The 26,500-nt window shown below is 35.7% G+C and overlaps 2 protein-coding genes across 2 annotated transcripts in view; both read right to left on the reverse strand.

Moving 5' to 3' along the window:
- The window catches only part of LOC114645459 (receptor-type tyrosine-protein phosphatase eta-like), a 104,345-nt gene extending 85,242 nt beyond the window's left edge, over positions 1–19,103 (reverse strand). The window contains exons 1-2 of the mRNA XM_051922877.1: positions 19,052–19,103; positions 15,697–15,954 (exon numbers count right to left, since the gene is read on the reverse strand). Of these exons, the coding sequence (XP_051778837.1) occupies positions 15,697–15,954; positions 19,052–19,091 (298 nt within the window). The 5' untranslated portion in view covers positions 19,092–19,103. The remainder of the gene's footprint in view (positions 1–15,696; positions 15,955–19,051) is intronic.
- Positions 19,104–19,256: 153 nt separating this feature from the next.
- LOC127526635 (mucin-2-like) overlaps positions 19,257–26,500 on the reverse strand; it is a 57,794-nt gene continuing 50,550 nt past the window's right edge. Inside the window, exons 4-6 of the mRNA XM_051922561.1 lie at positions 24,312–24,425; positions 23,085–23,342; positions 19,257–19,342 (exon numbers count right to left, since the gene is read on the reverse strand). Coding sequence (XP_051778521.1) covers positions 19,257–19,342; positions 23,085–23,342; positions 24,312–24,425 — 458 coding nt within the window. The remainder of the gene's footprint in view (positions 19,343–23,084; positions 23,343–24,311; positions 24,426–26,500) is intronic.

Consider the following 26,500-nt stretch of genomic DNA (forward strand, 5'->3'; position numbering starts at 1 on the left):
AAAATTTTATTGTCATACGTAGATCACTTTTTACTGCTGGGACTGACACTATTCCTGGATGGAATGCTTGTTAAAGTTAAGAAGTGTTCTTGAGGAATTTCGTTCTCACTGAAGCAGGGAAATTACAGAATTAGGCATCACAAGGGGTCACTGATTACACAGTTACCTCATATCTTTTCACCAATAGTCAAAATCTTGTTTTGTGATACTCCTGTGCGGTAGAGATGTAATGATAGTTAATTAAAAAAAAAAAAAAAAAAAAATAGGGAATAGAAATTGACGCTCTTCGAAAAATCAGAACGGAACCTCAAACACATATCAGCAAGTGTTCTAATGTTTGACGAGCTTCCCTTTCTTTCCTTCTGTATTCCCACCATTGTTTTTCTCTGGTTGTGGGAGTTGTAAGCATTATACATCTGTGAGAGGGATACTTGTTCATGAACTCAGAAGAGCCCATTTGTTTGACTAGCGATTCACTAGGGGAACCTGAATCTAATTAACTAGGGGAAAGGGATTCTGATGTCATATTTATCTGTGGAGTTCAATAAAGTTGTTGGAGATGTTGATATCAGTACAATTGAGTCTCTGCATTCACTTCAAAATTCATAATGGAAAGGCATTGAGGAAGCACTATAACATTCTGGAAACTGGAATGATTTTCTTTCGATTACGTACAATAAGACCATTGCTATAAAGGTTAGCAAAACTTTGTAATGTCACGCCAGGCTTACCTACTAAACCTCTGCTTTTTTAAAATAGCAAACTTGCAAAGAATCGGGGAATAACTGAAAATGCATGGTTAAGAGTCCTTTTTATTATTGCAAATAGATTGAAAGAGCAGTGCGTTACTAAGTGAAGTGAGAAAACATTTAAGGTTTGATTTCTTTTTTAAAGTGCTAATTTCAGACTTCTAGTTTGTTTATATTTATTTAAAATCTAGACAAAAACACGGAAAAATCTTCCATTATCTGTAGCCATTTTTCATCAGTGTTCCGTCATGTTCGCATCTTATCAGTGTCATTTAGATCGAAAGACTGTATTTCACTGAAAACAAGGGGGCAGGACAAATAATCCATCTTTGATTCATGTGGTTCAATTGTAAAAAGTGACTGGGAAGATTATCACCGTTTTTTGGAAATTACAGATTCAACCGAAAAATCTACAGGTAGCAGATGATAGGTGTGCTCACTTGTGATTCCCGTGATTGCCACTGCGTCTCCTTCAGTCATATTGTCCACAGCCAAGGCCACAACTTGGAGGGTATACATGCTTCCAGGTATTAGTCCAGTTAGATTAGCAAATGCCGAAGTCGTGGTCACATTCATCACTGTGGATCCACTAACGTCAACTCTGTAGCTTCCAACGTTGCCATTTGGTGGTGTCCAGCTGAGAAAAAGTGAGCTAGTGGAGATATTACTGATCGTCAAATTGTACACCACATCAGGCTCTGTTACAGGAAACAAATTAAAGGATGGGTTAATTTAAACAATATAGAAGAAAACACAGATAAAACTTCAAATTACAATATACTATAAACTGCACAATGTAAGTTTCTGAAATAGAAGTTAACCATTCATGGGGTGGGAAACTTCAACATTTTAGTGATATCACATTGCTTATCGATTCTGATATTTTTTTACACTGAATTTTTCTTTTTGAATTGTTTTTCTCGGTCACTAGTAAACTGATCTCGACTGTCTGCAAGCAAAGAAACAATGGATAACTATCTCTTCCCGTTTCCCGTTATACTTCAACAACGTCCAAGGCATCAACGTCTTTGAATTTTTCTCGTCAATATACTGTCCTTCCTGGTTGAAAAATCATCCTACAGCTTCTCTGAACAACACTGAAAAATCTGAACCTACAAATGATTGAACGCGTAAAATTGTGCTTCAGATGTGCCATGAATAACGCGTCTAATTATTTCAACAATTTCAGACATCCTGGCTTTTTGCATGTCTCTGATTTGTCCTATGATTCCTCTGATCCTATTTTCTGTTTCTCCTCTTTATATGAGTGTAACTGTTACATGCAATATTCTCTGCTTAAGACCTTTCTTTTTGCGGTTTAAAAAATTTTATTGTCATACGTAGATCACTTTTTACTGCTGGGACTGACACTATTCCTGGATGGAATGCTTGTTAAAGTTAAGAAGTGTTCTTGAGGAATTTCGTTCTCACTGAAGCAGGGAAATTACAGAATTAGGCATCACAAGGGGTCACTGATTACACAGTTACCTCATATCTTTTCACCAATAGTCAAAATCTTGTTTTGTGATACTCCTGTGCGGTAGAGATGTAATGATAGTTAATTCAAAACAAAAAAAAAAAAAATAGGGAATAGAAATTGACGCTCTTCGAAAAATCAGAACGGAACCTCAAACACATATCAGCAAGTGTTCTAATGTTTGACAAGCTTCCCTTTCTTTCCTTCTGTATTCCCACCATTGTTTTTCTCTGGTTGTGGAAGTTGTAAGCATTATACATCTGTGAGAGGGATACTTGTTCATGAACTCAGAAGAGCCCATTTGTTTGACTAGCGATTCACTAGGGGAACCTGAATCTAATTAACTAGGGGAAAGGGATTCTGATGTCATATTTAACTGTGGAGTTCAATAAAGTTGTTGGAGATGTTGATATCAGTACAATTGAGTCTCTGCATTCACTTCAAAATTCATAATGGAAAGGCATTGAGGAAGCACTATAACATTCTAGAAACTGGAGTGATTTTCTTTCGATTACGTACAATAAGACCATTGCTATAAAGGTTAGCAAAACTTTGTAATGTCACGCCAGGCTTACCTACTAAACCTCTGCTTTTTTAAAATAGCAAACTTGCAAAGAATCGGGGAATAACTGAAAATGCATGGTTAAGAGTCCTTTTTATTATTGCAAATAGATTGAAAGAGCAGTGCGTTACTAAGTGAAGTGAGAAAACATTTAAGGTTTGATTTCTTTTTTAAAGTGCTAATTTCAGACTTCTAGTTTGTTTACATTTATTTAAAATCTAGACAAAAACACGGAAAAATCTTCCATTATCTGTAGCCATTTTTCATCAGTGTTCCGTCATGTTCGCATCTTATCAGTGTCGTTTGGATCGAAAGACTGTATATCACTGAAAACAAGGGGGCAGGACAAATAATCCATCTTTGATTCGTGTGGTTCAATTGTAAAAAGTGACTGGGAAGATTATCACCGTTTTTTGGAAATTACAGATTCAACCGAAAAATCTACAGGTAGCAGATGATAGGTGTGCTCACTTGTGATTCCCGTGATTGCCACTGCGTCTCCTTCAGTCATATTGTCCACAGCCAAGGCCACAACTTGGAGGGTATACATGCTTCCAGGTATTAGTCCAGTTAGATTAGCAAATGCCGAAGTCGTGGTCACATTCATCACTGTGGATCCACTAACGTCAACTCTGTAGCTTCCAACGTTGCCATTTGGTGGTGTCCAGCTGAGAAAAAGTGAGCTAGTGGAGATATTACTGATCGTCAAATTGTACACCACATCAGGCTCTGTTACAGGAAACAAATTAAAGGATGGGTTAATTTAAACAATATAGAAGAAAACACAGATAAAACTTCAAATTACAATATACTATAAACTGCACAATGTAAGTTTCTGAAATAGAAGTTAACCATTCATGGGGTGGGAAACTTCAACATTTTAGTGATATCACATTGCTTATCGATTCTGATATTTTTTTACACTGAATTTTTCTTTTTGAATTGTTTTTCTCGGTCACTAGTAAACTGATCTCGACTGTCTGCAAGCAAAGAAACAATGGATAACTATCTCTTCTCGTTTCCCGTTATACTTCAACAACGCCCAAGGCATCAACGTCTTTGAATTTTTCTCGTCAATATACTGTCCTTCCTGGTTGAAAAATCATCCTACAGCTTCTCTGAACAACACTGAAAAATCTGAACCTACAAATGATTGAACGCGTAAAATTGTGCTTCAGATGTGCCATGAATAACGCGTCTAATTATTTCAACAATTTCAGACATCCTGGCTTTTTGCATGTCTCTGATTTGTCCTATGATTCCTCTGATCCTATTTTCTGTTTCTCCTCTTTATATGAGTGTAACTGTTACATGCAATATTCTCTGCTTAAGACCTTTCTTTTTGCGGTTTAAAAAATTTTATTGTCATACGTAGATCACTTTTTACTGCTGGGACTGACACTATTCCTGGATGGAATGCTTGTTAAAGTTAAGAAGTGTTCTTGAGGAATTTTGTTCTCCCTGAAGCAGGGAAATTACAGAATTAGGCATCACAAGGGGTCACTGATTACACAGTTACCTCATATCTTTTCACCAATAGTCAAAATCTTGTTTTGTGATACTCCTGTGCGGTAGAGATGTAATGATAGTTAATTCAAAACAAAAAAAAAAAAAAATAGGGAATAGAAATTGACGCTCTTCGAAAAATCAGAACGGAACCTCAAACACATATCAGCAAGTGTTCTAATGTTTAACGAGCTTCCCTTTCTTTCCTTCTGTATTCCCACCATTGTTTTTCTCTGGTTGTGGAAGTTGTAAGCATTATACATCTGTGAGAGGGATACTTGTTCATGAACTCAGAAGAGCCCATTTGTTTGACTAGTGATTCACTAGGGGAACCTGAATCTAATTAACTAGGGGAAAGGGATTCTGATGTCATATTTAACTGTGGAGTTCAATAAAGTTGTTGGAGATGTTGATATCAGTACAATTGAGTCTCTGCATTCACTTCAAAATTCATAATGAAAAGGCATTGAGGAAGCACTATAACATTCTAGAAACTGGAGTGATTTTCTTTCGATTACGTACAATAAGACCATTGCTATAAAGGTTAGCAAAACATTGTAATGTCACGCCAGGCTTACCTACTAAACCTCTGCTTTTTTAAAATAGCAAACTTGCAAAGAATCGGGGAATAACTGAAAATGCATGGTTAAGAGTCCTTTTTATTATTGCAAATAGATTGAAAGAGCAGTGCGTTACTAAGTAAAGTGAGAAAACATTTAAGGTCTGATTTCTTTTTTAAAGTGCTAATTTCAAACTTCTAGTTTGTTTACATTTATTTAAAATCTAGACAAAAACACGGAAAAATCTTCCATTAACTGTAGCCATTTTTCATCAGTGTTCCGTCATGTTCGCATCTTATCAGTGTCGTTTGGATCGAAAGACTGTATATCACTGAAAACAAGGGGGCAGGACAAATAATCCATCTTTGATTCGTGTGGTTCAATTGTAAAAAGTGACTGGGAGGATTATCACCGTTTTTTGGAAATTACTTATTCAACCGAAAAATCTACAGGTAGCAGATGATAGGTGTGCTCACTTGTGATTCCCGTGATTGCCACTGCGTCTCCTTCAGTCATATTGTCCACAGCCAAGGCCACAACTTGGAGGGTATACATGCTTCCAGGTATTAGTCCAGTTAGATTAGCAAATGCCGAAGTCGTGGTCACATTCATCACTGTGGATCCACTAACGTCAACTCTGTAGCTTCCAACGTTGCCATTTGGTGGTGTCCAGCTGAGAAAAAGTGAGCTAGTGGAGATATTACTGATCGTCAAATTGTACACCACATCAGGCTCTGTTACAGGAAACAAATTAAAGGATGGGTTAATTTAAACAATATAGAAGAAAACACAGATAAAACTTCAAATTACAATATACTATAAACTGCACAATGTAAGTTTCTGAAATAGAAGTTAACCATTCATGGGGTGGGAAACTTCAACATTTTAGTGATATCACATTGCTTATCGATTCTGATATTTTTTTACACTGAATTTTTCTTTTTGAATTGTTTTTCTCGGTCACTAGTAAACTGATCTCGACTGTCTGCAAGCAAAGAAACAATGGATAACTATCTCTTCCCGTTTCCCGTTATACTTCAACAACGTCCAAGGCATCAACATCTTTGAATTTTTCTCATCAATATACTGTCCTTCCTGGTTGAAAAATCATCCTACAGCTTCTCTGAACAACACTGAAACATCTGAACCTACAAATGATTGAACGCGTAAAATTGTGCTTCAGATGTGCCATGAATAACGCGTCTAATTATTTCAACAATTTCAGACATCCTGGCTTTTTGCATGTCTCTGATTTGTCCTATGATTCCTCTGATCCTATTTTCTGTTTCTCCTCTTTATATGAGTGTAACTGTTACATGCAATATTCTCTGCTTAAGACCTTTCTTTTTGCGGTTTAAAAAATTTTATTGTCATACATAGATCACTTTTTACTGCTGGGACTGACACTATTCCTGGATGGAATGCTTGTTAAAGTTAAGAAGTGTTCTTGAGGAATTTCGTTCTCACTGAAGCAGGGAAATTACAGAGTTAGGCATCACAAGGGGTCACTGATTACACAGTTACCTCATATCTTTTCACCAATAGTCAAAATCTTGTTTTGTGATACTCCTGTGCGGTAGAGATGTAATGATAGTTAATTCAAAACAAAAAAAAAAAAAAATAGGGAATAGAAATTGACGCTCTTCGAAAAATCAGAACGGAACCTCAAACACATATCAGCAAGTGTTCTAATGTTTGACGAGCTTCCCTTTCTTTCCTTCTGTATTCCCACCATTGTTTTTCTCTGGTTGTGGGAGTTGTAAGCATTATACATCTGTGAGAGGGATACTTGTTCATGAACTCAGAAGAGCCCATTTGTTTGACTAGCGATTCACTAGGGGAACCTGAATCTAATTAACTAGGGGAAAGGGATTCTGATGTCATATTTAACTGTGGAGTTCAATAAAGTTGTTGGAGATGTTGATATCAGTACAATTGAGTCTCTGCATTCACTTCAAAATTCATAATGGAAAGGCATTGAGGAAGCACTATAACATTCTAGAAACTGGAATGATTTTCTTTCGATTACGTACAATAAGACCATTGCTATAAAGGTTAGCAAAACTTTGTAATGTCACGCCAGGCTTACCTACTAAACCTCTGCTTTTTTAAAATAGCAAACTTGCAAAGAATCGGGGAATAACTGAAAATGCATGGTTAAGAGTCCTTTTTATTATTGCAAATAGATTGAAAGAGCAGTGCGTTACTAAGTGAAGTGAGAAAACATTTAAGGTTTGATTTCCTTTTTAAAGTGCTAATTTCAGACTTCTAGTTTGTTTACATTTATTTAAAATCTAGACAAAAACACGTAAAAATCTTCCATTATCTGTAGCCATTTTTCATCAGTGTTCCGTCATGTTCACATCTTATGAGTGTCATTTGGATCGAAAGACTGTATTTCACTGAAAACAAGGGGGCAGGACAAATAATCCATCTTTGATTCGTGTGGTTCAATTGTTAAAAGTGACTGGGAAGATTATCACCGTTTTTTGGAAATTATAGATTCAACCGAAAAATCTACAGGTAGCAGATGATAGGTGTGCTCACTTGTGATTCCCATGATTGCCACTGCGTCTCCTTCAGTCATATTGTCCACAGCCAAGGCCACAACTTGGAGGGTATACATGCTTCCAGGTATTAGTCCAGTTAGATTAGCAAATGCCGAAGTCGTGGTCACATTCATCACTGTGGATCCACTAACGTCAACTCTGTAGCTTCCAACGTTGCCATTTGGTGGTGTCCAGCTGAGAAAAAGTGAGCTAGTGGAGATATTACTGATCGTCAAATTGTACACCACATCAGGCTCTGTTACAGGAAACAAATTAAAGGATGGGTTAATTTAAACAATATAGAAGAAAACACAGATAAAACTTCAAATTACAATATACTATAAACTGCACAATGTAAGTTTCTGAAATAGAAGTTAACCATTCATGGGGTGGGAAACTTCAACATTTTAGTGATATCACATTGCTTATCGATTCTGATATTTTTTTACACTGAATTTTTCTTTTTGAATTGTTTTTCTCGGTCACTAGTAAACTGATCTCGACTGTTTGCAAGCAAAGAAACAATGGATAACTATCTCTTCCCGTTATACTTCAACAACGTCCAAGGCATCAACGTCTTTGAATTTTTCTCGTCAATATACTGTCCTTCCTGGTTGAAAAATCATCCTACAGCTTCTCTGAACAACACTGAAAAATCTGAACCTACAAATGATTGAACGCGTAAAATTGTGCTTCAGATGTGCCATGAATAACGCGTCTAATTATTTCAACAATTTCAGACATCCTGGCTTTTTGCATGTCTCTGATTTGTCCTATGATTCCTCTGATCCTATTTTCTGTTTCTCCTCTTTATATGAGTGTAACTGTTACATGCAATATTCTCTGCTTAAGACCTTTCTTTTTGCGGTTTAAAAAATTTTATTGTCATACGTAGATCACTTTTTACTGCTGGGACTGACAATATTCCTGGATGTAATGCTTGTTAAAGTTAAGAAGTGTTCTTGAGGAATTTCGTTCTCACTGAAGCAGGGAAATTACAGAATTAGGCATCACAAGGGGTCACTGATTACACAGTTACCTCATATCTTTTCACCAATAGTCAAAATCTTGTTTTGTGATACTCCTGTGCGGTAGAGATGTAATGATAGTTAATTCAAAACAAAAAAAAAAAAAATAGGGAATAGAAATTGACGCTCTTCGAAAAATCAGAACGGAACCTCAAACACATATCAGCAAGTGTTCTAATGTTTGACGAGCTTCCCTTTCTTTCCTTCTGTATTCCCACCATTGTTTTTCTCTGGTTGTGGAAGTTGTAAGCATTATACATCTGTGAGAGGGATACTTGTTCATGAACTCAGAAGAGCCCATTTGTTTGACTAGCGATTCACTAGGGGAACCTGAATCTAATTAACTAGGGGAAAGGGATTCTGATGTCATATTTAACTGTGGAGTTCAATAAAGTTGTTGGAGATGTTGATATCAGTACAATTGAGTCTCTGTATTCACTTCAAAATTCATAATGAAAAGGCATTGAGGAAGCACTATAACATTCTAGAAACTGGAGTGATTTTCTTTCGATTACGTACAATAAGACCATTGCTATAAAGGTTAGCAAAACTTTGTAATGTCACGCCAGGCTTACCTACTAAACCTCTGCTTTTTTAAAATAGCAAACTTGCAAAGAATCGGGGAATAACTGAAAATGCATGGTTAAGAGTCCTTTTTATTATTGCAAATAGATTGAAAGAGCAGTGCGTTACTAAGTAAAGTGAGAAAACATTTAAGGTCTGATTTCTTTTTTAAAGTGCTAATTTCAAACTTCTAGTTTGTTTACATTTATTTAAAATCTAGACAAAAACACGGAAAAATCTTCCATTAACTGTAGCCATTTTTCATCAGTGTTCGGTCATGTTCGCATCTTATCAGTGTCGTTTGGATCGAAAGACTGTATATCACTGAAAACAAGGGGGCAGGACAAATAATCCATCTTTGATTCGTGTGGTTCAATTGTAAAAAGTGACTGGGAAGATTATCACCGTTTTTTGGAAATTACAGATTCAACCGAAAAATCTACAGGTAGCAGATGATAGGTGTGCTCACTTGTGATTCCCGTGATTGCCACTGCGTCTCCTTCAGTCATATTGTCCACAGCCAAGGCCACAACTTGGAGGGTATACCTGCTTCCAGGTATTAGTCCAGTTAGATTAGCAAATGCCGAAGTCGTGGTCACATTCATCACTGTGGATCCACTAACGTCAACTCTGTAGCTTCCAACGTTGCCATTTGGTGGTGTCCAGCTGAGAAAAAGTGAGCTAGTGGAGATATTACTGATCGTCAAATTGTACACCACATCAGGCTCTGTTACAGGAAACAAATTAAAGGATGGGTTAATTTAAACAATACAGAAGAAAACACAGATAAAACTTCTAATTACAATATACTATAAAATGCACAATTTAAGTTTCTGAAATAGAAGTTAACCATTCATGGGGTGGGAAACTTCAACATTTTAGTGATATCACATTGCTTATTGATTGTGATATTTTTTTACACTGAATTTTTATTTTTGAATTGTTTTTTTCGGTCACTAGTAAACTGATCTCGACTGTCTGCAAGCAAAGAAACAATGGATAACTATCTCTTCCCGTTTCCCGTTATACTTCAACAACGTCCAAGGCATCAACGTCTTTGAATTTTTCTCGTCAATATACTGTCCTTCCTGGGTGAAAAATCATCCTACAGCTTCTCTGAACAACACTGAAAAATCTGAACCTACAAATGATTGAACGCGCAAAATTGTGCTTCAGATGTGCCATGAATAACACATCTAATTATTTCAACAATTTCAGACATCCTGGCTTTTTGCATGTCTCTGATTTGTCCTATGATTCCTCTGATCCTATTTTCTGTTTCTCCTCTTTATATGAGTGTAACTGTTACATGCAATATTCTCTGCTTCAGATCTTTCTTTTTGCGGTTTAAAAAATTTTATTATCATACGTAGATCAGTTTTTACTGCTGGGACTGACACTATTCCTGGATGGAATGCTTGTTAAAGTTAAGAAGTGTTCTTGAGGGATTTCATTCTCACTGAAGCAGGGAAATTACAGAATTAGGTATCACAAGGGATCACTGATTACACAATTACCTCATATCTTTTCACCAATAGTCAAAATCTTGTTTTGTGATACTCCTGTGCGGTAGAGATATAATGATAGTTAATTCAATGCAAAAAATTAAAAAATAGGGAATAGAAATTGATGCTCTTCAAAAAATCAGAACGGAACCTCAAACACATATCAGCAAGTGTTCTAATGTTTGACGAGCTTCCCTTTCTTTCCTTCTGTATTCCCACCATTGTTCTTCTCTGGTTGTGGGAGTTGTAAGCATTATACATCTGTGAGAGGGATACTTGTTCATGAACTCAGAAGAGCCCACTTGTTTGACTAGCTATTCACTAGGGGAACCTGAATCTAATTAACTAGGGGAAAGGGATTCTGATGTCATATTTATCTCTGGAGTTCAATAAAGTTGTTGGAGATGTTGATATCAGTACAATTGAGCCTCTGCATTCACTTCAGTTTTCATATTGGAAAGGCAATGAGGAAGCACTATAACATTCTAGAAACTGGAGTGATTATCTTTCGATTATCTATACTAATAAAAGGTAAAGCCCTTACTGACTCACTGACTGACTGACTCACTCATCACTAATTCTCCCACTTCCTTTGTAGGTGGAAGGCTGAAATTTGGCAGGCTCATTCCTTACAACTTACTTACAAAAGTTAGGCAGGTTTCATTTCGAAATTCAACGCATAATGGTCATAACTTGAACCTGTTTTTTGTCCATATACTCTAATGGAGGAGGCGGAGTCATGTATCGCGTCATCACGTATTACGCCTCCTACTTAATTACGTGAACTGAAAACAAGGAAGAGATTTACAGCACGAGTCAAACGCGGGAATGAAGGTAAATGACTTTAATTGTTGAGTGTCTTTTAATACTGTGTAATTGTTGAGTGTCTTTTAATACTGTGTAAGCATACTTATTAACACATGTGCAATTAAACTTGTGCATTTACGGGGTGATTTCTCAGGCTTAAAAGCTCGCCTTTTATCAAAAAGGTAAATGCAAACTGTTTTCATTCTGAAGGGCACAAAACACGTTAGATTTCAGCCATTAAACGTGCAAAAATGTCGGTACACCAGATAAATAAGCGCAACATATTATCAGTTGTATTGTATGCTTACAATACATATAGAAATGTGTTAATCGTTAACTAATATTATGGGATGGTGTTTTTCGACTTGCGCCTTGATTTAAACGATTGCATGTCTTGCTGGGTTAGCGTATCTTTTTGTCAATATCTTTACACCTCTTTTTAAGACTTAATTTAAATAGGTTTTCTTTTCTTCTTAATTAAAATTTAAAAGCAATACTTCACCGCTGCGAAGCCCCTCTAGCGCTGACGTCCGAGGTTCGATTACCGTAAGCGAGTCCAGTGAGTGTGTACACCTGATGAGCCAAGAATAAGGGGGAAACACGTGTCGCGTACTCTTTGCATTATTTGACAGTAAACTATTTTCAACCATTCTATGATCTGCTTCTCACAACTGAAGGCACCGTGGCTGATGTTACCTGACTTGCTGGCCAACCATAAGCGTTACCTGGTAGGTTACCACCCACTCACTTCACTCCCTTACAGGAATCGAACCTCGGACGTCAGCGCTAGAGGCGAAGCCCCTAAAATTGCGCCACTGCGTGTGGTTCGTTTATTTGACAGCATGTAGATCGGGGTAATTACATTCACGGCATTCGTAGTCTGATTCACAATCTGATTGTATGGGTAATTACCTACCAGGTAATGCTTATGGTTGGCCAGCGAGTCAGCTCAAAGTAGTCACTCGAGTGAAGGCAGCTTCACAAAAAAACAGACCCTTAACAAACTTATTGGTATATTTTCCCTCAATTTAAAAAGGTTTTCTTTTCTTCTTAATAAAAATTTAAAAGCAGTACTTCGCCGGTGCGAAGCGCGTGGATTTGAGCGACTGACGCATACAGACATATTCATGAGTGCAGGTACTTCGGACAGAAAGCACCGTGTAAACCTAAAGTTTAAATTAAGTTCATAGACCTACAAAAGGTTGCCATTGATTTGAGGCAAGATTGCTTTTCTCCTGTACAACGATATGTTGCATTCTCAAGAGTGTGCTTGCACGGCTTGGTCATATTACAACCGGAGTGCTGAACTGACAACGTGGTATACAAACAGAACTATAACAATCGTAATAAACTATCTATCTATCTAAACGAACAAAAAAAAAGCGAAGAACCTTGGATTTAATAAAAAGGCTGCTTCCGTTGGCGAAGCAAGGAAAAAGGAAGACCTTATATGGCGTTCGTTTATAAAACAGCGGTAAAGCTGTGTTAAGGCTGCTTCACAAGAAAACAGATCCTTAACAAATTGTTATTGGGATATTTTCCCTCAATTTAAAAAGCTTTTCTTCTTAATAAAAATTTAAAAGCAGTACTTTGCGGGGATTTAGATAAAGATATATATATATACATATATAGATCTATATATGTATATATATATATATATATATATATATATATATATATATATACTGTATATAGATATATATATATATATATATATATATATAGATATATATATAGATGGATATAGATATATATATATATAGATGTATATAGAGATATAGATGTACATATATAGATATAGATATATATAGATATAGATATATATATATATATGTATGTATGTCTATATATATATATATGTAAGCTTATAAGTACTGCCTTACTTCTCTTTAAGAAAGGAAGATATAATGATACTTGATTTAAACGATTCCATGTCTTGGTGGGTTTGCGTAGCTTATTGTCAATATCTTTACACCTGTTTTTAAGACTTATTGACTGAAACGGGGTTTCACGAAAAAAGTTAGGGCTTTGCTACAGGATACACCCTCCACAAGTTAAGGAAGTAAAAATAAAAGTATATATTTCTGTTTTATTTAAACCTTTTAAGTTCATATGCATAGCCCCATTTGGCTGTTTTAGTTTTTTTTTTTCTTTCTTCAGTAATATTTAATCTCCTTAAAGAAAAAGAACATATGCATTTTACTTTTTTTGTATCTCTTTAGTAATATTTTAGTGTAAAAGGATAACCAGTATTTAAACCTTTTATGTTACTTTATAAATTTATTTTACACAATGTTGAAAAATTAATAAGAAAGCTACATATTTTGGCAGCTGCTGCTTTAATTTTCAATGAAATGAAAAAAGCTCTCCAAGAGAAAACGTCAATGAAGAAGAAACAGTTTGCAAAAAAAGGAGAAACCCTCATTTATAAAGGTTTGCTGCAGATGACTTAACTAAAAATAAATGAATAGTTCCTATGTGTATAATACATATTTATCTATTTTACTTATGCCTTTATTCCAGCAACTTGCAACATCTGAGGTACAATTTGTTACATTACTTTTGTTTTTTGCAGCAGAGGCAGGTGAAGTGACTTCCTCAGGGTCACACAGTGGTGTCAGTACCAGGATTTGAACTGACAAGCTCCGGGTTTGCTGAAATATTACTGAAGAAAGAAAAAAAACGAAAACGGGCAAATAGGGCTATGCATACAGATGTCCATCCATCCATTATCCAACCCGCTATATCCTAAATACAGGAGCCAATCCCTGCCAACACAGGGCACAAGGCAGGAAACAAACCCCGGGCAAGGTGCCAGCCCACCGCAGGGCGCACACATCCACACACCAGGAACAATTTAGAATCGCCAATGCACCTAACCTGCATGTCTTTGGACTGTGGGAGGAAACCAGAGTACCCGGAGGAAACCCAGACAGACACGGGGAGAACATTCAAACTCCACGCAGGGAAGCAAACCCGGGTCTCCTAACTGGCACCTTTCACTGCGCCACCATGCCGCCCGCATACAAACTTAAAAGGTTTAAATAAAAAAGAAATATATACCTTTATTTTTACTTCCTTAACTTGTGGAGGGTGTATCCTGTAGCAAAGCCCTAAGTTTTTTCATGAAAGCCCCTTTCAGTCAATAAGCCTTAAAAACAGGTGTAAAGCTAAACTTGCAGCACCGCTATTCAATTACACTTGCCTAACGCCTCTCCAAAGGGGAGATACTGTGGGATCTGGGCATCAGTCAAAGCACCAATCACAGGCCCGATTAGAAAGCGGGAAGCTGTGATTTGTTGTCTCCCTCCCATGTAACAATCACAGCCCGTGTTACAACGCACTATATATGTATGTATATATGTATATATGAAGAGGATGGATGGATGTATATGTGTGTGTTTATGTATATGTATGTGTATATATATGTTGATATGTGTATATATATATGTATATATATGTTTACATAACTTCTTTAACACACTACGTCTCCGCTGTGAAGCGCGGGTATTTTGCTATATATATATATATATGTGAATATATGTATGTATGTATATATGTATGTCTTTATTTATATATATATATATGTGCATATGTATATATATATATATATATATGTGTATATATATGTAGATATGTATATATTTATATGTATATATATGTACATCTGTATATATATATATGTAGATGTGTAAATTTGTATATGTATATATATGTATATGTGGATGTGTATATGTATGTATATATATGTATATGTAGATATGTGTATATATAGATATGTATATATATGTAAATGTACAGTATATATATGTTTACATAACCTCTTTAACACACTACTTTTCCGCTGCGAAGCGCGGGTATTTTGCTAGTGTACAATAAGACCATTGCTATAAAGGTTAGCAAAACTTTGTAATGTCACGCCAGGCTTACCTACTAAACCTCTGCTTTTTTAAAATAGCAAACTTGCAAATAATCGGGCAATAACTGAAAATGCATGGTTAAGAGTCCTTTTTATTATTGCAAATAGATTGAAAGAGCAGTGCATTACTAAGTGAAGTGAGAAAACATTTAAGGTTTGATTTCTTTTTTAAAGTGCTAATTTCAAACTTCTAGTTTGTTTACATTTAATTTAAAATCTAGACAAAAATACGGAAAAATCTTCCATTAACTGTAGCCATTTTTCATCAGTTTTCCATCATGCTCGCATCTTGTCAGTGTCGTTTGGATCGAAGGACTCTATATCAGTGAAAACAAGGGGGCAGGACAAATAATCCATCTTTGATTTGTGTGGTTCAGTTGTAAAAAGTGACTGGGATGATTATCACCGTTTTTTGGAAATTACAAATTCAACCAAAAAATCTACAGGTAGCAGATGATAGGTGTGCTCACTTGTGATTCCCGTGATTGCCACTGCATCTCCTTCAGTCATATTGTCCACAGCCAAGGCCACAACTTGGAGGGTATATATGCTGTCAGGTATTAGTCCAGTTAGATTAGCAAATGCCGAAGTCGTGGTCACATTCATCACTGTGGATCCACTAACCTCAACTGTGTACCTTCCAACATTGCCATTTGGTGGTGTCCAGCTGAGGAAAAGTGAGCTACTGGAGATATTACTGATCGTCAAATTGTACACCACACCAGGCTCTGTTACAGGAAACAAATTAAAGGATGGGTTAAAATAAACAATACAGCAGAAAACACAGATAAAACTTCTAATTACAGTATACTATAAACTGCACAATGTAAGTTTCTGAAATAGAAGTTAACCATTCATGGGGTGGGAAACTTCAACATTTTAGTGATATCGCATTGCTTATTGATTCTGATATTTTTTTACTCTGAATTTTTATTTTTAAATTGTTTTTCTCTGTCACTAGTAAACTGATCTCGACTGTCTGCAAGCAAAGAAACAATGGATAACTATCTCTTCCTGTTTCCCGTTATACTTCAACAACGTCCAAGGCATCAATGTCTTTGAATTTTTCTCGTCAATATACTGTCCTTCCTGGTTGAAAAATCATCCTACAGCTTCTCTGAACAACACTGAAAAATCTGAACCTACAAATGATTGAACGCAAAAAATTGTGCTTCAGATGTGCCATGATTAACGTGTCTAATTATTTCAGCAATTTCAGACATCCTGGCTTTTTGCATGTCTCTGATTTGTCCCATGATTACTTTTATCCTATTTTCTGTTTCTCCTCTTTATATGAGTGTAACTGTTACAGTACATGCAATATTCTCTGCTTAAGACCTTTCTTTTTGCGGTTTAACAAATTTTAATGTCATACGTAGATCACTTTTTACTGCTGGGACTGACACTATTCCTGGATGGAATGCTTGTTAAAGTTAAGAAGTGTTCTTGAGGAATTTCGTTCTCACTGAAGCAGGGAAATTACAGAATTAGGCATCACAAGGGGTCACTGATTACACAGTTACCTCATATCTTTTCACCAATAGTCAAAATCTTGTTTTGTGATACTCCTGTGCAGTAGAGATATAATGATAGTTAATTCAAAACAAAAAAAAAATAGGGAAGAGAAAATGAAGCTCTTCATAAAATAACAATGGAACCTCAAACACATATCAGCAAGTGTTCTAATGTTTGACGAGCTTCCCTTTCTTTCCTTCTGTATTCCCACCAATGTTCTTCTCTGGTTGTGGGAGTTGTAAGCATTATACATCTGTGAGAGGGATACTTGTTCATGAACTCAGAAGAGCCCACTTGTTTGACTAGCGATTCACTAGGGGAACCTGAATCTAATTAACTAGGGGAAAGGGAATCTGATGTTGTTTTGTTGTACCTAGTTAAATAAAATTACTGAATATTAACTGTTCATGCTGGTTGAAACGTTACTGTTGTTGTGTTGCTTATTGATTGAATAATTTCATCAGTGTGAATTGTTTTTATTTTGATTAATCAGCTTATGGCCCTAATTCCACTGTCTAAGGACTCACAGCCTATCAACCTCTATGCTTTAGTGCTAATTAATCTTTTAGGCTTTAAGTCTTTTGTATCATTTGTGTATATCTTGTTCTTTTCCTGGTTTATATCTCTTGGTACAGTTTGCAAACACCTTAGACTGAAATTGAAATAGCATTGAATATTTAATATCCCATTTAATTTGCTAATTTATTTAACTGTTTCAGACAGTTGTCTATCTCTGATTTTACCCGTTTGTTTCGTAACAGGTTTGTTATTGTCATCTTAAGCCCTTTGTTTTTGCATTTTACTTAGTTTTTAATGTCACACTTAAGCCAAAGTTATGCCCATCCTTGGCAGGTGAACATTTGTTTATTATACTGTTATCTAGCTTTGTTTTGTTCTCATATTTTTTAATGTCAGTTTTTTTTGTTAAATTTGTTGTTTCTTCGTTTAGCCAGCTATTGTTAATTCTTTTTAGCCATTATCCTTTTTTGTCATCCATCCATTATCCAACCCGCTACATCCTAACACTGGGTCACGGGGGTCTGCTGAAGCCAATCCCAGCCAACACAGGGCGCAAGGCAGGAACAAGTCCCGGGCAGGGCGCCAGCCCACTGCAGGGCACACACTCACAAACACACCAAGCACACAATAGGTACAATTTTGGATCGCGAATGCACCTAACCTGCATGTCTTTGGACTGTTGGAGGAAACTGAAGCACCCGGAGGAAACCCACGGAGACACGGGTAGAACATGCAAACTCCATGTAGGGAGGACCCAGGAAGCGAACCAAGGTCTCCTTACTGTGAGGCAGCATGGCTACTACTGCGCCACCGTGCCGCCCTCATTAATATTCATTCATATTTGAATAAGTAGCCAGCACCAGTTACGGTATTTAAAAAATTTGCAAACATAGTCTACCCTTCTACATGACATGATATCAATATCTACCTCGTCCTGTTTGGTTGAACAGCCAGTCAGTGTTTAAGTCATTAAGCCTGATGTATCTTTCCAGTCAAGCCATTGCTGAACATGGTTGATAACTCTTGGTACAGGTGGCTAGCCCAACAGTTTAAAGACTGAAGTTAAAAAGTGAACTTGGGTTGTTGTGCTTGAGGTTACTTGTTGTCAGTAAAGAAGTGGTATTTTATATTTAAGATTCACAGAGGAATACTGATAAAACAATTCCTTTGTGCCTTTTTACCACAAGTTTAAATCTAGATTTGTGAAACTACTGTAAGGTCAACAGAGTTTGGTAGGAAATTCATAAAATACATACCAGTATAAGAAGTAAAGCAATGCACTAAAGTTAAAAAAACACGTCAAAGAGACATTGGTGTCTCTAATGTTCTACAAGCCTCTCCTCTGTGCAGTACAAAACAGTCCTTTTCCTCTTGTTTTGGTGTGGGTATTGTGAGAATTATACATCTGGATGGGCAATTATCTCCACCTCAATGTGTTGGAATAAACTAGAGAAAAATAAATATAATCTAATCTTTCCATGGCAAGATAAAATAAAATTGGTAAGATACACTTCAAACCTCTCTTTTATTTATATATGTTGTTATATTGTACAATGTACACATAAAGTCTTGTGTTAAATGTAATCATTTTTACATCTGTGTTCAATCATGATCACATCGAATCATAGTTGTGAGGTTTCTGAGAGCCATGTTTCAATCAGTATAACTGGGCAGAAAAAAGTAAACCATTTTGTATTTTTGAGGTTGAATTTTATAAATAGTCAGCAAATTTATCAGAATTTCAGCTTCATTGCAAAAATATGCAGGTACTTAGTTAATAGCTGTGCTCACTTATGACAGCCATGACTGCCACTGCATCTCTTTCAGTCATATTGTCCTCTGCCAAGGCTCCCTGTAACTTATAAATACTATTGAGGTTTATTTCAGCTATATTAATAAATGCTGAGTATGTATTCAAATAAATAAATCCTACGTATCCATTGTCTGCACAGTCTGTCAACCAGCAAGTCATTGATATCCATGCCTTAATAGCTAATCAATCTCCCATGTCTTCCCTCCCTTGTAACATTCCTGTCAAGCTGCTGATCTTCCCACTTGGTAAGTGTTTATGCTGGCGACCAGCTAAATTGAAAGACTGATATAAAAATTATTGAGCTTTAGGTACTCCAATGCATACTAAACCATTTTTTTTTACTTTTCTGAGATGCCCTGCTTTACTTGCATTACTGTTTTATGCTGTACTTGCCCTGACTACAAATTATTTGTTTTAATGAATATCACAAATATGTGTGTGTCATTCTCTGATTAAGGTCTTCTGAAAGGATCCTAGAATGGTTTGAAGACCAGGAAACAAAAGTACCTAATGGGGCAAGCCAATGACCCGGATATTTATATTGATTTGCATATTCAGATATGCGTAATTCTGGGAGGAGTCGTGGTGGGGCTGTAGGCACAGGCATATGCATTAAAATTCACTTTGATCGGGGTTTACAAATGTAAAGTGCGTGGAACTTTGTCTACACAGTTTTATGCATCTGATTTTTTTTGTGTGTACGTACGCCATATTTTAATGTGAATTCTATACATGGTGTTATACATAAGGCACTTGTCATTGCTAAATCCTGCCTCAAAATCCTACTAGAACTACACCTGTAAAGTGAAACATGAGTTCTCATTCTTTAGCAAATGCTTTTTCGATATCACTGTATTGTTCAAGGAGTTAATTAGTATCTACAAATATATGCAGAATGAACTAGTTTTATTTATAGGAATATGTCATTGGCAAAAACAAGAATAACTCCAATGTGTAAAATTGCTTGATCCCTAATCAATGTTTTTATGTAGCTAACAAAGGAAACCTATCTAAACTTGATCATTCCAATACCAATAGGTCCGCCATTATGGATTTTTAGAACAATTTAAAGGGTATAGGTGAAAATCCTTATATATTAAGAAATTCAGATTTTTGGCTGCCCCAAGATCAAGGTTGGGAGAATGTGCTGATATTGCATTGTGGAACCCACCACACGATACACCACTTGGATTAGGACCTGAATGCAGTGGGTGACACCTCAGCATCACAGTGAGGGGTGGGAGGGACTTGGGGTGATGGTTGATGGCAGGATTGGCAAGATCAAGGAGGACAGATAATTCTTTTGAATCAGTAATTGATGAGAGTTGAAGGATATTGTCATTTACAGCTGCAGCCATTCAAAACAGGGAGTATGACCTCTGCCTGCAGTGTTTCACATGATGTAGCTGTAAAATTCTCAATTAAATGAATATAAATGTGCAGAGTAAGAAATTAAATGGAGTAATCTTATCACTGAGAAATGATGCATCACAAGCAGCTTGTTTTGGTTATGTTTGCTAGGTAAACAAGTAATTTAATAACTTGCAGGTGAAATACTGCAGGCAGAGAGAATACCGCACATTTTTCATGGCTGGTTAGTATTTTTAAACATTGACAAATTGTTTTAAGTCCTAAAAATACTTGAACATAGAACATAAGAAATTCAACAAATGAGAGGAGACCATTCAGTCCATCAAGCCTATTTGTTTATCTAATAACTAAGCGGTCACAATATCTCAACCAGATTTTTCCTAAAGTTTGAAAAAGTTTCTGCATCGACTACATGTCTCGGTAGTTTGTTCAACAGTAAGTCCCACAACTCTTCACATAAAGAAGTGCCTCCTGGCTTCAGTCCTACATGCAGTTCCTTGAAAGAATGTTGCTGGATCCACATTATCAATGTTTTTGAGGATTTCAATATCTGGATTAGATCCCCATGTATTCTCCTCTGCTCGAGACTGAACAGGTTTAATTCTTTGAGTTTGTCAGAGTAAGACATGTTGCTCTCCTTTGCACAGCTTCAAGTGCTGCTATCTCTTTCTTGTACCATGGTGACCAGAACTACACACAATACTCCAGATCTGGTGTTACTAGTGCATTATATAGTTTGAGCATAATGTTCATTGACTTAAATTCAACAGTTCCTATGATATAACCAAAGATTTTACTTGCCTTTTGAACTGCTTGTTTTCCTTAGTCAATGAAAATGTTGGTTCAGTATGCACCCCTTAATCCTTTTCAGAAATTGTATGTATGATGTACTGTATGATGGTGTCTCCTATCTTGTATTTGTAATTAATGATTCTTTTTGCTCATGTGTAGCTGTATGCACTTTTCTACATTAAACTGCATTTTTGCAGTTCTGAAGCTTGGCAAGGTCTTTTTGAATTTTTTTGCTATCTCTTCAGTGTTTGCCATATTGTATTTCCAATTTTAGTGTTATCTGTGAATTTGACCAATTTACTTAACTATGCCAGAATCAATGTCATTAATATAAACCAGAAAAATAATGGTCTAAGGACAGACCCCTCAGGGACTCCACTGATGATCTTGCTCCATGTGCAGCATTCTCCTCTTAACTGCACTTTTTGTCTCCTGCTGGTTAACCAACTAGAGATCCAGTTTTGTCGGTTGCCTCTGATGTCTACAGCTTCTAATTTCAGAATCAAGTCTTTCTTTCTTTTTTGAAAGTCTATGTTGTATGATTTGTTCTTGTCAACTATTCTGGTTGCTTGTTCAAAAAAATCTAAAATATTGGTTTGCCAGGACTTTCTTCTCAAAAACCCATGCTGGCTGCTATTTAGAATGTTATTTTTGATTAGTTCATTTTCTAATATATTTCTTGTTATAGCATTTCTTTCTATACAATTGGTAAGATCCCATCAGGTCGGGGGTTGTATTAATCTTCAGTGTTTTGAGGGCTTGAAGCACATCTGGCAGTTCTATTTAAAATCGACTTTGTTTTTACTTCTGCATGGGGCATTCCACTTGTCTGTCTATCTATCTATCTATCTATCTATCTATCTATCTATCTATCTATCTATCTATCTATCTATCTGTCTGTCTGTCTGTCTGTCTGTCTGTCTGTCTGTCTGTCTGTCTGTCTGTCTGTCTGTCTAGTACTGAAAAAATTGCTTGCTGTTCAATTTGACTTCACTAGCAAATTTTAATTTAATTTTCTTTTTTGATGTTTTTGATGTTGCCTCAGACTTTCTAATCTCTTTTAATGTTTAATTTTGTAAAGTCGTAATTTATGTAAGAGTTACTGATCTTGTAGAATGTTTTTGGACTAGGAAATCAAAGTATTTACAAGGTCTAAAATGAACTTGGAAAAATTGGGAAGCTGAAATATTGATTGCCAAAAAACTCAAATGTTTATCAAAAACTAAAAAAAAATCCTTACTGTCATGAATGCCTTTCCTTAAATAACAAAGTCGCTTGTAAGACTTGTTAGTGAATGTATCCAGCAATCAGGATGTTAAAACAGTCCGTACAGCTATTTTAAATTGTTTCAATGATTTTGATATCTCACGTAACACCAGCATCAAACACATGACCATAAGATGGTAAAAATAGCATTGAATATTGAATACATATATTCAAAATTGACATTACTATTAATATTAATAAGCACTTACATTAATATAAAATATTAAATAAATAAATAATGATCAAAACTGTTCCATAGGACAACAAACTAAAAATCAGAACAAAGAGAAACACTTCATAAAAATAAAAACAAAACATCAAAAAGACATCTGTGATAAATTCAAAGCTTGATTAGTTTTTCTTTTTCATTTACTTTATTCCATTTTTCTATCTATTTTAAATAATGCCAATGTCTAGTGAGAGCTGTAAGAAGTTTAAGTACCTTATATCAACTAGAAGTAAATGGTAACTCAGCTTGGATTTCTGAGGTCTGGTTTTATAAATGCCAAAATTAATTAAAATTATTTTAGGCTTACATATTTATTGTGAAAATATAGACACTTAGCTAATAGCTGTACTCACTTGTGACAGCCGTGATTGCCACTGCATCACCTTCAGTCAAGTTGTCCTGAGCCAAGGCCACAACTTGCAGTGTATAAATGCTTCCGGGTGTTAGTCCAGTTACATTAGCAGATGCAGAGTATGCTGTCACATTACTTGCTGTAGTTCCAGCGACTTCCACTATGTAACTAGCAGGATTGCCAACTGGGGGGGTCCAGCTCAGAGAAATGGAGTTAGTCATGATATTATGGATAGTTACATTGGTCACAGTACCAGGCTCTGTTAGGAAAGAAAAAGAAGTTAAGATTAAACCAATAAAAATTTTTACTTTAGGCTACAGATTCTCCTGTTACTTTATGTAACATGTTACATCTATCCTGAATAAAGGGAGATTAAATAAGGTGTACATCACAACAGCAATGGGAGCTATAACCTCATCCAGTCCCAAATTTGTGAAGTTCATTACAGTTGAAAGCAAAATACTGTTTATAACCTTTACAATAGTTGTCAACAGAAACAGAAATGTAATGTCATAAACAAAGAAAAATACATTTTTTATAATAAGCCAATTTAAACATTTTCTTGTTTGATACACTATCATTTGTTTCTGTATTGTGTGAAAAAACACCATAAAATGTTTATATGTAAGGGTGTACAGTTATTATCTTTACTGTTTTTATGCAGTACCATTAAAGGTGAATACAAAACACAGTTTTAGAGGACAGTGACTGCAATGAATTGTAAATGGGCATTTAACCAGAGGTTCTATGCCATGGCTTCTAATCTGAGCCAGAAATGAAATTATGATAATAACATGAATAACTAAATATTTATTTTTTTCCCAGCATTTTTGGAAACAGTGCATTTTACACATGGTGAGCATTATATTTTTGGCACTGCTCATAATTCCACAAGTTTACATTTCTCTGACTCGCTGTATAATGTAGTGAGTCACTTACTTGTTCAAAATGCACTGTAATATACAAAAATGTCTATATTTGTAAAAAAATTCAAAATTATGAAAATGTATACCAAATATATACTATAGTACTCAGATTTAAGATTATCAGCACTGGTGACTGGAAAAGATAACATTCAGGTTGAAACTAGCACATGTTTTGTTACATATTCATTTTAACAAAAAATAATTATGCTGCCTTCCCAAGGTTAAACCAGAGAAAATGTTGCAGTACCAAATATGTAAATATTTATTGAGTAGTTATTTATAATAAAATAATTCACACTCACTTGTAAATGCTGAAATGTTCACAGATGCCCCTTTTGTAATGTTGTCTTCAGCCAGAGCAGTGACCTGAATAGTATAGTTTTCACCAGGACTCAATCCATTTATAACAGCAGACACTGAAATGTTCAGAGACATGTCAATTTCTTTATAACGTGTTGATTGCACTCTATTTTCTTGATTTTATTTTTTGTTCAGCTGTTAGTTCTCCCCTTATAACAATTTAGATGGATTTGTTTTAGAAGTTAAGCACATTAACACAATGCACAGTATACACACTGAACCCATTTAACAATGACTGTACAAATGGAATGTAAAGCATCTTTTAAAACATATACAGTCCAGAGAGCTTGCTGACTTGCACTAAGCCACTGTGGTATTATGATTGTGTTTGTAAAAATTGAATTAATTACAAGATGAGGGGTCAGAATCATTACAAAAGATAAACACTGAAAACAAAATAAAATACAAAATACAAAGCAGACAAATTAACATGTTAAAACAAAATCCTGCACTAAAGTGTTTGTTTCTTAATCTTTTTTTTGCCTCTCCTACACTACAGAAGGTCTTCCTTTTGCCCAGAGGCTCAAAGTTCAGACAGTTGTTAGCTGATGCTATGAGCAATGATGGATGATGCCCATGGAAGACAAAGTACAAAATGGTAATGTAATAATGTCACAAACGTCAAAAATAAAATGTATAAATTATATAAAAAATGCATAGAAATTCAAATATTAATGAGATTATAACATGATTGCCCCTCCCAAGATTTTATGGAGGATTTTTTTCTTGTCTTCTTAGGGAGTCAAGGCTGTGGGGTTATCAAAAAACAGAACCTGTTAAAGTCCATTGAGACATTCCTTGTGTGATTTTGGGCTGTACAAGAAACAAAAATTGTTGTTGTTGATGAAGAAGTCTGTTATCTCTGCCTCTTGGATTACAATATCATTTCAAGAAACAGTGAGCCATGTCTCATGATTTTATGTATGCCTTCATTAGCATCTGTCAGCCTATTAGTGCAATTTGCAACTAGCAAAGTCTTTCTGTATTAATAGGATGGAATTGTTTTAAATTTTATTTTATAAAGATTTTACAAGGCAATTTTGTGTCTTATTGGGGTTTTTGATGGGATTTCTCCTTCTAGTGAGCATTTTTAGAAGTGCTTTTGGAATTTACACACTTTGGGACTTCTAGATCACAATCGATCTTGTGTATAAAATGTTATGATTAAAAATACAATCTTAGTAAGTAACACCAGCAGACAAAAAACAACTCTTATGGTACTTCCAGGGTTAACAAATAACAAAAATAAACATATTGTAACATATAATAAAATTTTATTGTGTGAAGATTAAATATACATGTATTACATCATGCCATACCATTTTCTAAGCCCGTTTGATCCTGAGGAGGGTTGCAGGTGGCTTGAGCCTACACCAGCAAGCATAGGACTTAAGCAGGAGCAATCAACAAAAAGGCTGCCAGTCCATTGCAGGGGAACACACACACACCACATATCCCCTTGGGCAAATTTCGCATCAGCAATCCAACAATCCTACATTTCTTTGGACTGTGGGAGGAAACTGGAGAACCCAGAGGAAACCCACACAGACAGGGGACAACATGCAGACTCCATGCAGGAAGGACATAAACCCTGGTCTCCTTACTGTGAGGCAGTAGTGCTACCACTATGCCACCATATTACATCATCGATTTCTACAAGAGTAAAAAGATACATTAACTGGTTCACCCTTCACATGCTGAAGTTGCAATGGTTGGTGCTCCCACTTTTTTCCACCTGTTTCAGAATTCTCAGTTCAAATTCTGTTTCGATTACTGTGTGTGCAGATGTTCATATACTGCAGTACATGCAATAGAACATTTATGAATAAATGTGTTAAGCCTAATTAATGACAGACTTTCAATATTTAAAGTGCAGGTTATGCTAAAATATAATTCCATTTATAGATGAGTAATACTATACTCTTTATTAATGTGCGTGAGTAGGCTATTCACTTACTATATACTTAAACTTCACGCTCAGAACGAGTACACGCACGCATCATAACTGCCACGCGTTCTCAGCGTTCATTGGATGCGTCCTCTGAGCATGTCCTCAGAAATTAATAAACCTATCAAACTAACACATGGTATAATATTTATTTTTCTTTAGTAGTTAGAAATGCAAAGGTCA

Source organism: Erpetoichthys calabaricus, chromosome 2, assembly GCF_900747795.2.
Source record: "Erpetoichthys calabaricus chromosome 2, fErpCal1.3, whole genome shotgun sequence".
In the NCBI taxonomy this organism is placed as follows: Eukaryota; Metazoa; Chordata; class Cladistia; order Polypteriformes; family Polypteridae; genus Erpetoichthys; species Erpetoichthys calabaricus.